General features: G+C 41.2%; 1 protein-coding gene across 1 annotated transcript; it reads left to right on the plus strand.

The window, feature by feature from the left end:
• Nucleotides 1–2,243: 2,243 nt before the first annotated feature.
• On the plus strand, nucleotides 2,244–3,649 carry LOC307256045 (uncharacterized protein; the record flags this gene model as incomplete). The annotated part of the gene is made up of 2 exons (XM_080034911.1): nucleotides 2,244–2,441; nucleotides 2,564–3,649. 2 exons carry the CDS (start codon nucleotides 2,244–2,246, stop codon nucleotides 3,647–3,649), a joined length of 1,284 nt encoding a protein of 427 aa, XP_079891037.1.
• Nucleotides 3,650–16,628: the final 12,979 nt, after the last annotated feature.

The following is a 16,628-nucleotide window of genomic DNA, read 5'->3' on the forward strand; positions in this document are numbered from 1 at the left end:
AAAAATGTTGGACTTAAATTCACATATCCTTTATGTATTCTCAGAAAGAGTGGAAATATATATCTATTGAGCTCCCACCCATATTTGTAGGTAATTATGACCTGTTCTCAGAGGAATATGTCCACCCTGTTGTGGACACACAATGTACATTACTGCTAAATCAGTTAGGATGAAAACTACATCTTATAAACGGTATGTCCCTCTCCTCAACAATTACTTTGTTCTTCTAAGGCTAGGGGGTGTCTGTCATATTGTTGTTTACGGACTGTGAAGCCTGCTGTGTCAAATGGCTGATATGGCTATATTAAGAAAAACTGATTTCATTTGACTTTTCAACTAACCCACTGTTGTTGCCACATTTTCCTACACTGAAAAAAAAAGATGCATTGGATTTACTCAATTCAATAGTGGACAGTGGTTGCACACTAAATATTTGCTTTGGTTGCAACCTACCAAATCATGTTACATTTACTCAATTCAACAGTGGACAGTGGTTGCACACAACATATTTGCTTCGGCTGCAACCTACCAAATCATGTAAAATTAACACAAGTGCTTTGTGTTAATATAAAGTTATAGAAATGTTTTCAAATGACGTATTGTGATAATTTTAGTCGTAAACAGTTTGATCACTTTATTCCAACACAGTTCACTCACTTGTAATTCAACACTATTTGATCAGTTAACTTTAACATGATCTGTAATTTTAATATCTGAATGTCAAATTATGTTATTATATTCATAATAATTAAATATAATTTAATACTTTAAATATACATATCAATTAAACTAACTTTCACTATATTTCAAATATAAATACAACTAAAAACAATTAAAATTACAGCATTAAACATTTTCTTGTTAAATACTTTACTTTAACTTTCTAGATTATCCTTAACACTACCCACTTTTTTCAAAAGTACAAATGATGAAACAAGGGAAATGATCCAGTTGACACCTTTATTCCAGCAATAACTGTAAAAACAGCAAACTATTGACAAATTCAAATATTCAATTCCTGTAAAACATCACTTGTGGTAAGAGGAACAGCCACATCTCTCAGTCCAGGAACATAGAGCTGTAAGTGTCTTACACATGACTCAACCAGGGTCAGCTCTTCTCACTGGTGTATGTTAGTGTTCAAGCTTTGGGCCTATCTTGATGGTTCAGCTACATCTGACTCCATAATCTTCTTGAATTCTTCGAAGGTGTAGTGGTGGTTTGAAGGATCAGCTGTGTCCTGGTGAAAGGAAAATATATGAATTTAGTTTTTTTTACTTCTCTATCAAACTATTTTTAAAACTCAACTTCATTAACCCATTAAGACCTAAGGCCAATTAAAAGAACTCTAAAACCTAATGGCCTCTGCACACATCCTGCGTCTACCTCTGGAGCGCGTCGCCTTACCTTACTGCTGCATCTCTCTGACTTTTCTCGGACACACATGGAACGTCTCAGCAGCTGCTGCAGCGCTGCTTCTAAAAGCCCTATCTTTCTACATAGAGTTTTCATAGATAATTCCCATTAAAAATTAAGTTATTTCTTGTCATTTATGATGCATATGATTTATATTGAGTCTAATATTGGGTCTGGACAGTAATCTGTGCGCCCCATTGCCTTTTTTTTCTTTTTTTTTTGCCACATTTTCGCTAGTTGGAAGTTTTATTTTGAAAGGGACACACCAGGAAATGGTGAAACTACAGCGAAAGCTGCCGGTATGATGTCAATATGACTCTCAGCAGAGTATTTCTCTATCAGTTAAAGCAGAGAGACGCGCAGCTCTCAGAAAAAAATAGGCGAGCCTCCTGAGGTAAAGAGGAGCGTCGCTGCAGACGTGCCTCCAACGCGCCTGAGCAGTGCGTCTGAGGTTGGATGTGTGCCCACTCTAGGTTGATTACACGGTCAGTGACAAAAAGTCAGACGCAGACGTGAGGTAGATGCGCAGTAGAGGTAGGATGTGTGCAGAGGCCGGAAGCAGTTTGAAAAACAGCCTCCAAAGACCAGAGGGTGTACTGTAAAACTACATATGGCGCTTTTCCACCGCAAATGTAGCTCGACTCGACTCAACTCAACTCAACTCAACTCAACTCGGTTTGGTAGTAACACGGGTGGTTTTCCACCGCAAATAGTACCTCCTGGACGTGGGCGGGGTCGTCGGCGAAAGGGCCGTGACGTATTTTTGTACGCGACGTAAATAACACCAACGCAACCCACACATGAACAGAACCCACATAACAACAACTATGGAGGACATCGATGCGATGGTATTCGTGCTGCTCGGTCTGGTGTTTTTTGTCAGACACAAAAGAGAAGAGCGTCAGAAAAGGCTGCACGCGGCGAGACAAAATACACTGGAAAAGTCCTGGAGAGTGTTGGAGTATATACAACAGTGTAAAACCGAAGATGAGAGGAATCAAGCCTCCAAGAAAAGACGAATGCAGGTAAGCTAACGGTTGCTAATGCTAGCTAGCTCGTACAAAATAAGTCCAGTGTACAACGTTTAAACGATTGCAAGCCATTGCTATAAGTACTAAAATATGTAGCCTGTGTGTGTGTGTTTCAGATGCTACTCTCGTCACAAAATTTCCGCTGCAAACCGTCGGTCTGGGCACACAACCGATCCTCAGAATGGTGGGATGTGATCGTTCCCGGCTTCACAAACGAGCAGTGGGTGGAGAACTTCAGGATGTCTGAAGAAACGTTTGGCTTCTTGTCCAACAAACTGCATCCAGTTTTGGAGCGGCAAGACACCAATTATCGCGGATGTGTGCCCCTGAAGAAGAGAGTGGCCATTGCACTGTGGAAGCTCGCTACTGGCTCTGAGTATAGGAGTATTGGACATCTTTTTGGAGTCAGCATCACAACTGTGTGCCGGTGTGTGCAGGATTTTTGTGCTGCAGCAGAGACATTGTTGGTGCCAGAACAAATCCGTTTTCCAGACGAGGAGAAGTTCCGCGAAATGGCTGCCTACATTGAGAACAGGTGGGGGCTCCCACACTGTGTTGGTGCTATCGATGGATCCCACATACCAATTCTTGCACCACAGGACCATCACTGTGACTTCTTTAACCGTAAAGGCTGGCACTCCATCCTCCTTCAAGGTGTTGTTGATGGAAAGGGGCTGTTTTGGAACGTGTTTGCTGGACTGGCAGGGAGCATGCATGATGCCAGGGTTCTGAGAGTGTCCATACTGTGGGAGTTAGCCAGCCGAGGGCACCACTTCCCAGCTCGCACCAGGAACATTGGAGGGGTGACTGCTGGCTATTACATCCTAGGAGACTCAGCATATCCTTTGCAGAACTGGCTCTTGAAACCCTTCCAAGACACAGGACGACTTACAGCAGAAAAGCAGATGTTCAACAGAAAATTCAGTAGAGCACGGGTGGTTGTTGAAAACGCTTTTGGCCGGCTTAAAGGAAGGTGGCGGTGCCTCCTGAAAAGGAACGACTCTGATCTCCAACTGGTGAAGTCTATGGTTATGACTTGCTGTGCTCTGCACAACCTTTGTGAAAGTCATGGAGAGACTTATGAGACCGAGTTGGATGTACAACCAGCAGCAGCTGCTGAGCCTGGGGTGGCAGTGGCACAGGATGTAGTGGGCATCAATGTACGGGAGGGTCTAATGCAGTTCTTGTTGGAGAATAATTAAGATATTAGAATTTGCCATGTAGGTATATACACTTCACCTTTTGTATTTGTATTTTAATGTGAGAACATTAAACTTTTTGTACTTTTCATATATGTCTCCACTTTTGTTTTATCATATTTGTAAAGGTTACCAAGATTTACTGGCATTAAATGCTAAAAGATTAAAACATTTAAGAATAATCTAGTAGTGTGATAACAAAAACATTTGACGGGGGAAATGCACTAAACACCTTTTAAAAAATGTGAACTTGGTGCTGGTTCCTTTCTGAACCGTAATGAATATATTAGAGGGAAAAAGGACAGCACTGGTGCTATCACTAAAGTTTATATTTAAACATCATTTACACCATATATTATTTGGTAAAATATCTCTTTTAGAATATGATGCAGCTTCTTTGCAAAGATTCAGCCAGGTGTAGGTTGGGCGTGTAAACATGGGAGAGGTCAGGTTGATCTGAGTAGGGGAGACTGGTCTGAGTACAGTCTGAGTACTCGTCTATGACCCACTTTACTTTACAAGAGGAGGGGGAGACAGTTTGAGATATACAGTGAGTCCAATATGTATTTGATCCCTTGCTGATTTTGCCGGTTTGCCCACTAATAAAGACATGATCAGTCTATAAATGTATGATAATATGTATTCAAACATGGAGAGACAGAATATCAAAAAAAAAATCCAGAAAATGAACCTAAGGAATATATATTAATTGATTTGTATTTCATTGAGGGAAATAAGTATTTGATCCCTTAGTATTCATTAGGAGTTCTGGCTTTTACAGACCAGGTAGACACTCCCAATCGACTTGTTACCTGAACTGAAGCCACCTGTTCTCATTAATCACTCGTGTGAAAAACACCTGTTCACAGAATCAGACAATCAGACAGATTCCAAACTGTTCACCATGGGGAAGACCAAAGAGCTGTCTCAGGACCTCAGAGTCAGGATTGTTGATCTCCACAAAGCTGGAATGGGGTACAAAAAGATTAGCAAGGTGTTGGATTTGAAGGTAACAACCATTGGTGCAATTGTAAGAAAATTTAAAAAGCATAACATGATCATCAACAGACCTCGGTCCGGTGCTCCTAAGAAGATTCCACCTCGTGGGGTAGCAATGATTCTGAGAACGGTCAAAAATCATCCTGCAACCACTCGGCAGGAGTTGGCAAATGACCTGAAGGCAGCTGGGACCACAGTTTGCAAGGAAACAATAGGCAACACTTTGCGCAGCAATGGGTTAACATCCCGCAGTGCCCGAAAGGTACCCCTTCTCAAGAAGGCACATGTGGACGCGCGCCTTAAGTACGCCAATGATCACCTGAAAGATGAACCAAGTTATTGGGAGAAAGTTATGTGGTCGGACGAGACCAAAATTGAGCTTTTTGGCCTCAATTCTACCCGTCATGTGTGGAGGAAAAAAAATGCTGCTTATGACCCCAAGAACACTGTGCCCACCGTCAAGCATGGAGGTGGAAGCATAATGTTTTGGGGGTGTTTCTCCGCCAAGGGTACAGGGCCACTTCACCGCATCACTGGGAAGATGGATGGAGCCATGTACCGTACAATCCTGAAGGACAACCTCCTCCCCTCTGCCAGGAAGCTGAAAATTGGCCGTGGTTGGGTCTTCCAACATGATAATGACCCGAAGCACACAGCAAAGGCAACAAAGGATTGGCTCAAGAAACATCACATCAAGGTCATGGAATGGCCCAGCCAATCACCGGACCTCAATCCGATCGAAAATCTATGGAGGGAGCTGAAGGTCAGAGTGGCCAGGCGACAGCCCACCAACCTTCATGATTTAGAGAGGATCTGCAAAGAAGAGTGGGCCAAAATTCCACCTGGTGTGTGTGCTAAACTTGTGGTTAACTACAAAAAACGTCTCACTGCTGTGCTTGCAAACAAAGGCTTTGCCACTAAGTATTGAGTGTGTTTGGCCAGAGGGATCAAATACTTATTTCCCTCAATGATATACAAATTAATTAAAATATATTCTTTAAAGTTATTTTCTGGAATTTCTTTTTGATATTTTGTCTCTCCATGTTTGAATACATATTATCATACATTTATAGACTGATCATGTCTTTATTAGTGGGCAAACCGGCAAAATCAGCAAGGGATCAAATACATATTGGACTCACTGTACATTGATATTATAATCGTAGGCGGGGCAGGCTGTCTGCAAGAGCATTGTCCTCATTCAGATGTATAGTCAGGCTGGCTAGTCTCCCTCCACAGGCGTTATATATTTTTCAATACCTTTTATAACTTTGCCACATTATGCCCCAGTATATTATGCCCCAGTATATGATATTACCATATGTTATTAGACGTCCTATTGCCACATTTTACAGGATTATATTGAACGTATCACTATGACATTACCTCCCCCAAATACAATTTTTTTTACAGACAGCACCTCATAAGATGCAATCCAAAAGAGGGTAAAGAACAATTACTAGTTATTCATTTAGTGTGTAATGACTTTTCCTACCAGTGTAATGACAGATGAATTACAAAATCATGAAACAATCACATAAGTCACTTATAATTTATTAACAAACAGAATAAGAGCAAATCAGTGCAGCACAGCAAACTTTCAAACAAAAAGGTGGAATATAAACTATTTACAAAAAAGTGGAATATATTTATATATATATATAATAAACTGGGGATGGGGGAGTGGTTCACATGCGTCAGTCACGCACTGCCTCAGCAATCTGGCCCAACACACCCAGGAATGATCTGTTGAACTCCCCATTCTCCACTCTTCTCAACGCAGCTTCCTCTCTTCTCAACGCAGCTTCCTGCTCCCTCGCTTCTCGGGCATCATTGAGAAGCAGCTGGAGGTGGCTGTCTCGCTGGGCCCGGGTCTCGTCCTGTTGAGCCATGTCACCAGCGTGCATGGCTTTGAGACAGTCCGCCACCTGAGCTGAGTGCTCCTGTTGAGACAGGCTCCTTTTTCTCTTACCTAGACAACAATGAAGAGAGGTAGAAATGGGAGGTGGTTAACCAAAGCAAGTTTTAAAAAATGTATTGGTAAAATACAATTGAAGCTTAAAGCTAGATGATGTGAACTATTTCTTACCAGTGGTACTAGTGGTGCTGGACGATGGAGAAGGTGGTTCTCTGGGCGGTGTCGAAGGTGCTGCTTGGGCTTCATCACTGACCAAACTGCCTTTTTCGGTTGTACAAAGGAAGTCTTGAACAAAAAGTGTACATGCACAACATAAGTAAATGCACAGTGCACACCATATGGCAAATAACAACAAAATTAACATATCAGTTCACATGCGTCTGTGTTCCAAAATGAGCTTCCTACCAAGTCACAACATAAAATAGCATGGAGTTAGCGTTGAATGCTAATAACAAGCAAGCTCACCGCGTACAGAGGAGATAAGCGTTGTTACATTTACAAAAGTTTAAGGGTGAACATATCCATGTTAGTTCAAAAAAAGAGCTGCCTACTAATGGGATAAGTAATATCGAATGTTGCTTTCAAGCAGACTATGGACTGGGTTCATAAAAACACTTACCATCATTATCAATGGCCTCCAACAAACCCATGGCAGAGTCGATGCCACTCTCCCTCCCGTTGTTCGCCGGTCTGTGCCCGTAAATGGCGTCCATTTGGTCGTACCACCTCCATGATTTACGGTTGGACCCACTCCTGCCGTTCTGGTCCTTAATGGCCTTGTAGTCGCTTTTAAGCTTTTTAAGCTTTTCACGACACTGCACGTACGTCCTGAAGTAACCATGCTCTTCCATCAACTTGGCGACCTCCTTGTACACCTTTTCATTGCGGGTGGTTCCGTCCAGCTCTTTTTGTATTTTATCCTCGGCCACAAGACACAGAAGTGTCTGCACCTCAGAAGTGGACCACGGCGAAGACCTATTATTATTTTTAGCTGGCATGTTTACGAACTAGAAGATATTGGCTGCGGCGCTGTTGCTTTATGTCGCTCTCGTGACTTCGTCACACTCTCTGGCCTATCAGTGGCCGGCCGTCTGCCGACGTCACCTTTTAGCATCGACTCAGCTCGCTTGGTCCCTAGAGCGAGGTGATACTAAAAAAGCAGCCGCTACCAGGTACCAGGTACCATGAAATTGCGGTGGAAACGCCAAAAATGCGAGTCGAGTCGAGCTGATACCATGCGGTGGAAAAGCGCCAATAGAATGCCAACGTTTACTAAATTCTTAATGCTCAGCCTCTGTGGCAGAGACAGACATTAAATCAAAAATGTCTAAAAGCTTCAACCATTTTGTAAACCACAATATTAGCCTACACATTCATTAAGAATTAAAAACATTCTTAGACTCTGTAGCAGATACATTAAATAAAAAGCCTTTGAAACCTTAAACCACTGGCTTTACTGTGATACATTGCATTTGTGCATTAACATGTTATAACAAACAAAACATTTTTTTTAAATGTGGCAAAGGCACCAACTATTTTGCATACACTCACCATGTAGTACTGCAGCAGATCAGGATCCTCGTTGAGGTAAATGCAGTCTGTTTATGAAGCCTTCTCTGCCAGCAGCGATGTTGTCCTAAAGGATTAGAACAAAGAACATGTCACCATTTTAACTCAAACTGTCGAAAACTGGTATGAAAGTGGGCAAAGACAAAAAAAAAACTTTAATCAGGTCAGGTTAATTTGAAAGGCATACTAAGCTATAGTAATCTAGACCACTTTGTCAAAATCAGCAATTAAGAATCCGCTATCTGTCTGGCGTGTGTGTGCATTCAAAAAAAAGTCAGGTGTTTACTGTTTACACACAGTCGCGGCTCCGTTAACAGAGATCTAGAAAGCCTGGCTCAGAGCCAGCAACTGTTTATGTTTATGCTAACCGCTGTCAGAACGTCGTGGATGGACTTTTTGAGGAACGGCCCAGCCACTATAACGCCCTGGACACACATCCTGCGTCTACTGCGAGTCTGCTTTTTTTTCTCTCGGCGACTGAGAAAACACACTCCAGCGGCCACACATTCATCCTCCGACGCCTGTTGTAGGCGCGTCTGCAGCGACATTCCACTTCACCTCAGGAGAGACGCGCGTCTCTCTCTCATCTGTGCTTTAACTGATAGAAATACTCTGTTGACAGTCATATTGACTTCATACTAGCAGCTTTCGCTATAGTTCCACCATTTCCTGCTGTGTTTTTCTAAACTTCCCACAAATGCAAATGTGGAGAAAAAGAAAAGGCAATGAGGCATACGGATTACTGTCAAAACTAAATATTAATCATATGTATCATGAAATGACTAGGCCTGTCGAGATATGCAATAAATCAATTAATTGCGCGATAAAATAAAATTAGCGATAATTTTTTGCCAGCTGCGATAATTTCCTTTCGCACGCTTGTTTGTTTTCCTCGTGTCTCTCTCTATCAAAGACACTGGATATCAAATGTTTTTAGTCCGGTGTATCTGCCCTCTCGCCGGATTGGTGTTTTTTGCCCCAAATAAATTCTTCAAGGCAGCGCGCAGGGTTTGGGTTAGGCATTTAGTTGTTGATGGTTAATGGTGCTTTTCCTGCAACGCTGCCTTTAAGGCCGAGCTGAGAGCACAATAAGTAAACCCCCTCGTCACGTGTCAGTCACTTGTTGCATTGGTCTCTGTGGGAGGCGGAGTCCTGGCGTTATACAGTGCAGCATGAAAGTCCCGAGGAGGAGAGCAAGTGAACAACAATTTGGAGGAATAGAGGAATTGCTACAATCCTGTATATTTACATGTAAATGTCTATTCATATGCAATGTCCCTTTCAAATAAATAAACTTAAACTTAATAAAAAGATGGAGTTGGTGCCTAAGCCGAACGCGACAGCTGCCGTGTGGGAGCACTTCGGCTTCAAACCCAACGGCCGGGCGAACCAACTAACCTGAGCGAGCCGACATGTCGCATTTGTTTGAAAACAATATTAACAAAACGCGGCAATACAACACACCTGAATCTTCACCTTAAACACAATCATCCGATGCAGTTTTCCCAGCTTGGGAAAAAACAAACAGATGGGAAGTCTCCGTCTTCCCATCAGTCAACAATCACTGGGAAGTTTAGTCGGCAAACAAGTACAAACAGGACAGTGCAAAATGGTGCGCGCTCACTGACAGTGTTGTTCGCTCCATCGCTAGAGAGATGATGCCCGGAATCTGCAAGACTAAAGTAGCTACAGATTTGTATATGACCTGTTGAGGCATCTGCTTTCAGTCATGTTTTTTGTTGTTAGTTTGCACTTTTCTTTGCAAAAAGGTCCTAATTGGCAGTTTTGCCTGTATGTTTGAGCCATAGATAGCCTAGTATAATAAAGCCTAATGTTTATTATTTTTTGAAGTGCAATCTTGTGTACATCCTTTTTATTTAGTGTTTCAATTTTATTTATTGTTTTTGGTTGTGTTTGGTTTTTATTCGAGAGCATTTTTGGTTAAAATAGACTGAGTCAATTGTATTTAGTGTTTTCGGATGTTTTGTTAATTTATTCTGGATATTTTAAATGTCTTCCAGACGTCCAGTTTCAGTGTTCTTTAAAAATAACAGTTTATTGATCTTCGAAAGGGTGTACTTGCATTACAGTTTTTTCCGATCGCTAAAGCACAGTGGGCACAACTGAAACCACATGTGCAAAACTCTTAACACAGTGTTCATCACTAAAACCCATCTGTGCAATTCAGTTAATTTCACCTCCAAAAATCACTCACAGCAACAAAACTCTTCATACATGTCTCAAAACAAGCTCACTGGTGCAAAACACTGGCAACATGTTACAATGAAAAACACATTGACACACACAACACACAGACCTAAAAAACACTAACAAGCAGCAAAATATAAAAGATGAACTTTTGATATTTAAAGTCAAATCTTTGAAGTTTAAATGATCCGAGTGATTTCACATACACATGTAAAACAATATTTCATGAGAAAATAAGATGAAATTTGATGACTGTAGTGTACCATATGACAAGAATGAATGACAAACACAGCAATTTGGTGCTATACAGTATCTTTTACAGTTTTTGCCGAATGCTTACACACATGTTGCAGACTTTGGCCCACTGTGTCAAAACTTAACACACAGGCCGAATAGGACAAAGCACATGGAGATAAACTTGTAACTTATACGGCCAAATGAAACTCTTGAAACAAAACCTAACAATCCCATTTCAAAACTGTTTTTAGCATCAAAACATTACACACATGCACTTTTGAATTACTCTTTCCTAGCAGCAACAACACACAGATGTGCTTTATGCAAAACACAGCTGTATTCAGTACTTTGGATGGTTTTTGACTTTAAAAGTCTCATACAGAATTTTTTTTGTGAAAGATTGATCCACTACAGTTCATCTAGACACATGAAAACAAAATGTAAACGCTTCAGATTTTTTATTTTATTTTGCCATTTCAGGTTTTTGCAAAAGTAAAAAAATAAATTGTACAACTAGAATATTCTACAAAACATCGTGTTCTAAGGGAATGATTGGAAGACATTTAGGCTATGAATCCTGTCTCCTGTTGGCATCTGGCCACATCACCTCATCCACGTCACAGGCAATGTCCTCCCTTGCCAAGCAACGGGGGAAATATCCGTTTGCAGAATTTTTTGGAAAGATTGATCCACTATATTTTCAATTAGAAAAGAAAACAAGTTTATATCGCAATTTCATGGTTTTGGCCAACAAAAGAAAAAACACAACGAATAGGTAGGATCGCAGTTCAACAAGCAATTCAGTGTGTCACTATGAACTCTGAAACAATTACAGTAAAAAAAAAGATGTGTTGTAAGGAATGGGGCGAGTGGATTATGAATCCTTTGGATACCGCCTCCCGTTTGTGTCTGGCTACATCGCCTCATCGACATCACATGCAATGTCATCCTTTCAGAAGCAACAGCAAAAATATTCCTGATATCCAGTGTAAATGTCCTAATTATGGAGCTATTGTGTTGTTGGGCTGGAATCTCAGACCATCTTAGGCCATGATCTATAACATGGTCCACTAGTGACCCTGTCTCCGTCTGTTGTCTCCTTTGTCATCGTCCTCCTGCCGCTCTCTTTTGTCCTCTTCCCCTGACTCTTACTGTCTCACAAAGGAGCTGAGCTCACCTGAGGTCTATTTGTAATGCTAAGGCTCACACTGATTGGTATTATATTAGCTTTATTTTTTATTTTTCACGTGTGTGAATCTGTGTGCTTTTCCAATTTTAGTTGTGTTTTGTATTTTAAATAGATGTGTTTTCCAAAGGATTGCAGGTGATTTCCTTTTTGACCAATGTGTCTTATGTAAAACACAGTGTGTAGTGTTTTGCAAAAAGTGTGTTGGAGAATTTCAAACACAGTGCAAAGCACTTATTGTGTTTGTAGGGTTGGTGCTTGTGTTTAGGGCATGGTCACCAAAGTTAGAGGTTGTGATGCTTTGGGCCTAGCAACCACTATTAGTGTGTAAGCATTAGGCAAAAACTGTATTTTTTACTAAAAAATAAAACTTTGCAACAAAAACTCCTGTATTTTCAGGGCTGTAAAAATCAAACAAAATCTAATCCTGCCTATCTTCCTCATTGGGCCACGTTTTCATCGACGTCGCAGCGTATATTCTCCCTTGCAAGACACTGAGGGAAATATCGACGGGCATGCCTTATCCACCCCTGGCAGTCCTCGGGAGACGTTTGCCCACAGGCGGCATTCATGGCCTCTAGCAAGGTCATTTGGTCGTGTGGCACGTGGTCATAGACCTTCCACCTCCAAGCAGAGAATAATTCCTCTATGGGGTTGAGGAAAAGGGAGTATGGGGGCAGGTAGAGGTTTGTCATCCTTGGATGTGCAGCAAACCACTCTCTCACTGCGATAACGTGGTGGAAAGCTACATTGTCCCATACCACAACAAAAACAGGAGCATTCCTTCTTCTGCCTGCTGGCACAAGCTGATCGTGTAGCTCATCTAGGAAGGCAATGAGCCTGGCTGTATTATAGGGGCCAATCAGGGGTTTGTGGAGCAGCACACCCTCGGTAGAAATAGCTGCGCACATTGTGATGTTGGCCCCTCGCTGGCCAGGGACATTCACCGTTGCTCTTCGCCCAATGACGTTTCTTCCCCTGCGGCGCATTTTTGCTAGGTTGAAACCAGCCTCATCCACAAAAATTAAGGAATGGGCTGTCTGCCTGGCGTCAATCTCCATTGCACTCTGAAATACAGTAAATACACCATTTTACAGTTACAGTATTGTACAGTTAGATGTACCTGTATTCACATTACAGTACAGTTCATAGCTGCATATGTACCATTTAGACATCTTACCTGGACATATTGGTACCTGAGCAATTTCACCCGGTCACTGTTTCGCTCAAAGGGCACTTTGTACAGCTGCTTCATTCGTACCTGATGTTTCTTTAGGATTCTGGCAATTGTATTAGTGGTGACTGAATCGATATCTACAAAGATCTCATCGTCTGCCAGCAGTCTCTCTTTAATTTCCCGCAGTTTTATAGCATTGTTGGCAACAACCATGTCAACAATTGCTATTTCCTGCGCATCAGTAAATATTCTGCCTCTTCCTCCAGTGGAAGGCAATCTTTGGATCCTATTGTATAAAATAGAAAAATATCAATATTATAAAACACATTTAGCAAGAACAACTAAAAATGACTATTTACATAGGCCTAGTTACAGGAATTCAGTTAATCATTTACTGTACTATAGGAATGCAGATCTTACCTGTTGGTTTCCCGGAAAATTCGAACAATTGATGCCACTGTTGATCGTGTGATATTTGGTTGGACCCGTAAACCTGCCTCAGTCATTGAGAGACCATGGTTGACCACATGGTCAATAATGGTGGCCCTGATCTCATCAGAGACAGCAGCTCTTGCTCTTGCTCTTGCTCTTCCTTGTCCTCTCCCTCTCCCTCTTCCTCTTCCTGGTCCTCCTCGCATCATGACTCTCCCGGGCACCCTTCTCTGAACACCGACCTGTCTTTCTGGATCCATTTTTTCCCAAGAGATCTAAATTGTGAACCTGTCCCTTTTTATAGGTCCAACAGTAACTAGAAATTGTTATCAGCTGTGTATTTTATATATTGGTAATATTCTACTAAGATTTGCAATACATTTCAATATGGCTAATGCCAGAAGCCATCACTCTGTTTTGAATGTGCTCCTATGAGTTTTGAATACAGTGACAAATTCTGCAACATGTGTAAGCATTTGGCAAAAACTAAAAAAAAAGAATTGTAATAGGCCTACTTTATTTTCAAGTTTTGTGCTTTTAGCTGAAATTCAATAAGCTTTTTTATTTTACATATCGGTAATATTCTTGGTAATATTCTCCTACGATTTCAACACATTTCGATAAGGTAAATGCATAATCCCATATTTTGTTTTGTATGAGTTCCTAGGAGTTTTGAGCACAGTGTCTTAGCAATTGAACATTTTGCCAGAAATACACAGTGTTTTGCAGGTTGTTGTGTATGAATGGGAGAAGAGTTCTTGAGTTTTGGTCAATGAGGTTTCTGAATGCATTTTGCGTGAAATTAATTAAAAATTAAACACAGTTTGGAACCCATGGACTTCTGTAGTGCACACTGTGTTAAGTGTTTTGCACATGAGGTTTTAGTTGTGCCCACTGTGCTTTAGCAATCGGAAAAAACTGTATTATGCCATTATCATTATATTAGTTGAAAATGGTCTCAAAACGGCAATATTATCGCTTATCGCGATAATTTCTGGTGCAATTAATCGCACAGAAAAAATTGTTATCGTGACAGGCCTAGAAATGACATGAAACAACTTCATATTAATGGGAATTATCTATGAGAACTCTACGTAGGAAGACAGGGCTTTAAGAAGCAGCGCTGCAGCAGCTGAGATTTTCCATGTGTGGCCAAAAAGAGAGAGAGAAAGGCAGCAGTAACAGACAGATGTGCTCCAGAGGTAGACGCAGGATGTGTGGCACGGGCCTGAGGTTAGTATAAATTTAAACAAACATTCGGCAAACATTCACTGGAGATCGCTTAGTATGCCTTTAAATCCAAATAAATTTAACTATTCATATTTACATTTTAAAAAGTAACAAAGCAAAGCATTTGCAATATATAATTCAGTAGGTAAAATGCTCTCACCTTCATCATGGCTTGGAAGCCTTTTTTCACTGCTGCCCCAGACGACGGAAGCGTCTCAAAGACGTGCAGCACTCAGGTTCTCTGTGTTTATCTGAAACAACACGGAACCATTTTTTAACAACACTGACATGGGCTGTGTTCGGACTGCCATACTAACGTCCTACTCATACTCATTTTGACTTCAATTTGAGTATGTGACGGTTGGGTATGTGAGTTTGGGTATGCGAGAAATTCCCGGATGAGTACTAACTTCCGGGAAGATTTTGGGTATGAATCGATTGTATACTTTTCCTACTCAACCGCCCCACAATGCACTGGGTCAATTCTACCCGCCCAGGAAAATGAAATATTTTCGAGCAAGTTGCTAGGCAACGACATTGTTTGGGGTCCGCGATCTGACAACTGTACGTGCAGTCATTCATAAACTCTTACAATAGATAAGAGATGAAGATAAATACCTAACAACATTAGAGTTACTAAGTGAAATAATGAAAAGTGGAGAGAGATCACACAACAGATCGCTGTTCCACACACCGCGGCTCGTCCAGCTCAACTGACAGACAGCTGAGTGCTGATGAGCCGGACAGAGAGCGTCGGAGGGATCCTCCGCCTCAAAACATAATTATAAAACAAGAGGTCTAAAACACAGATGATGAACACAGGACTGTAAAAATCTAGTTCAATATCTAACCTGTAGAGGGCGGTTATACGCTAAACAGTGTCTAAACTGCCTGAATCTTATAAGAAGAAGAAGAAATTCTTCATGGCTTGAGTATCCTTCAACTGAAAACGTTTCGACGCACCTCGCATACACAATGGCTCTTTGAGTAGACAGTATGTAGTATATAGATGGTGAGTATGTAGGATGTAGGACGCTAGTATGGCAGTCCGAACACAGCCATACACATGACATTTGTTATGTCCAATCTACAGTTGCCAACCACATCACTGCATGCACTGGTCATAAGTGGGAAATCCACCTTTTACTCTACTATGCTTTAATACTTGGGACGTACTTGGTAAAACTGAGTGACAGGCCTCAAATCGCCAAGCCAGCAGCACCCTTCTGTAACGGAGAAATGGAGACGAAGGTTTAATAAATAACAAGAAAATCTTTACTATTACAAGTGTTTGACTAAAAAATGCATGTTGCGGTTTTTGAGTCACAAATAAGATAATTTTTCGGCCAAATATAACTTTGCTTTTGATTTATTTTGTTAATTTATTCTAACATTGATAACAGTGAAATAAAAATAGGTTGTGTCACACCATCATAAAAAAATCAACTGAAGATGTCAATCCAATGTGAATAATATAATAATATAGAACAAAGAGAACTAACAACAGATTTGTCATGGCCTGGATGTAGTCTTTGGGGTGTATAATGATGAGATACATGCAAAATGATTATACATTCCAAAAGTTCAACAGATACACTGTATGGCTGTCGTTTTGCCATGCCAAGCTGCCTGGAGGAGCATTGTCCATCCTGCCTCATACATAAGGCGTGCGGAGCCCACTCCATTTGGTAGCTCTGGTCGTCATGGATCCTAGGAAATGCAGGGGAGAAGGTGGGACATCTGAAACTGATAAAGGACAACAAATATAGATAGGTACATGTCAGTCTAAAGAAGTAAGATTGCTTTACTGAATAGGAATGGTCAAACCCACAAATATTGTGCAGGAGGGTCATTAAGACCAGAGCTATATTGTGAATGGCAGCTGATCAGGTGTTTGGATCCATTGTAAGCATGCACATGTATTACAGGATATAAGGAGTGGTTTTGTGTAGAGGTACATTGCTTTACAAAAATGCTTTGCCATCCATAAGGACATGTCTGTCAGGCATGCTGAGATGTCCGTTCC

This window comes from Ammodytes marinus (assembly GCF_949987685.1).
Source record: "Ammodytes marinus genome assembly, chromosome: 9".
Classification (NCBI taxonomy): domain Eukaryota; kingdom Metazoa; phylum Chordata; class Actinopteri; order Uranoscopiformes; family Ammodytidae; genus Ammodytes; species Ammodytes marinus.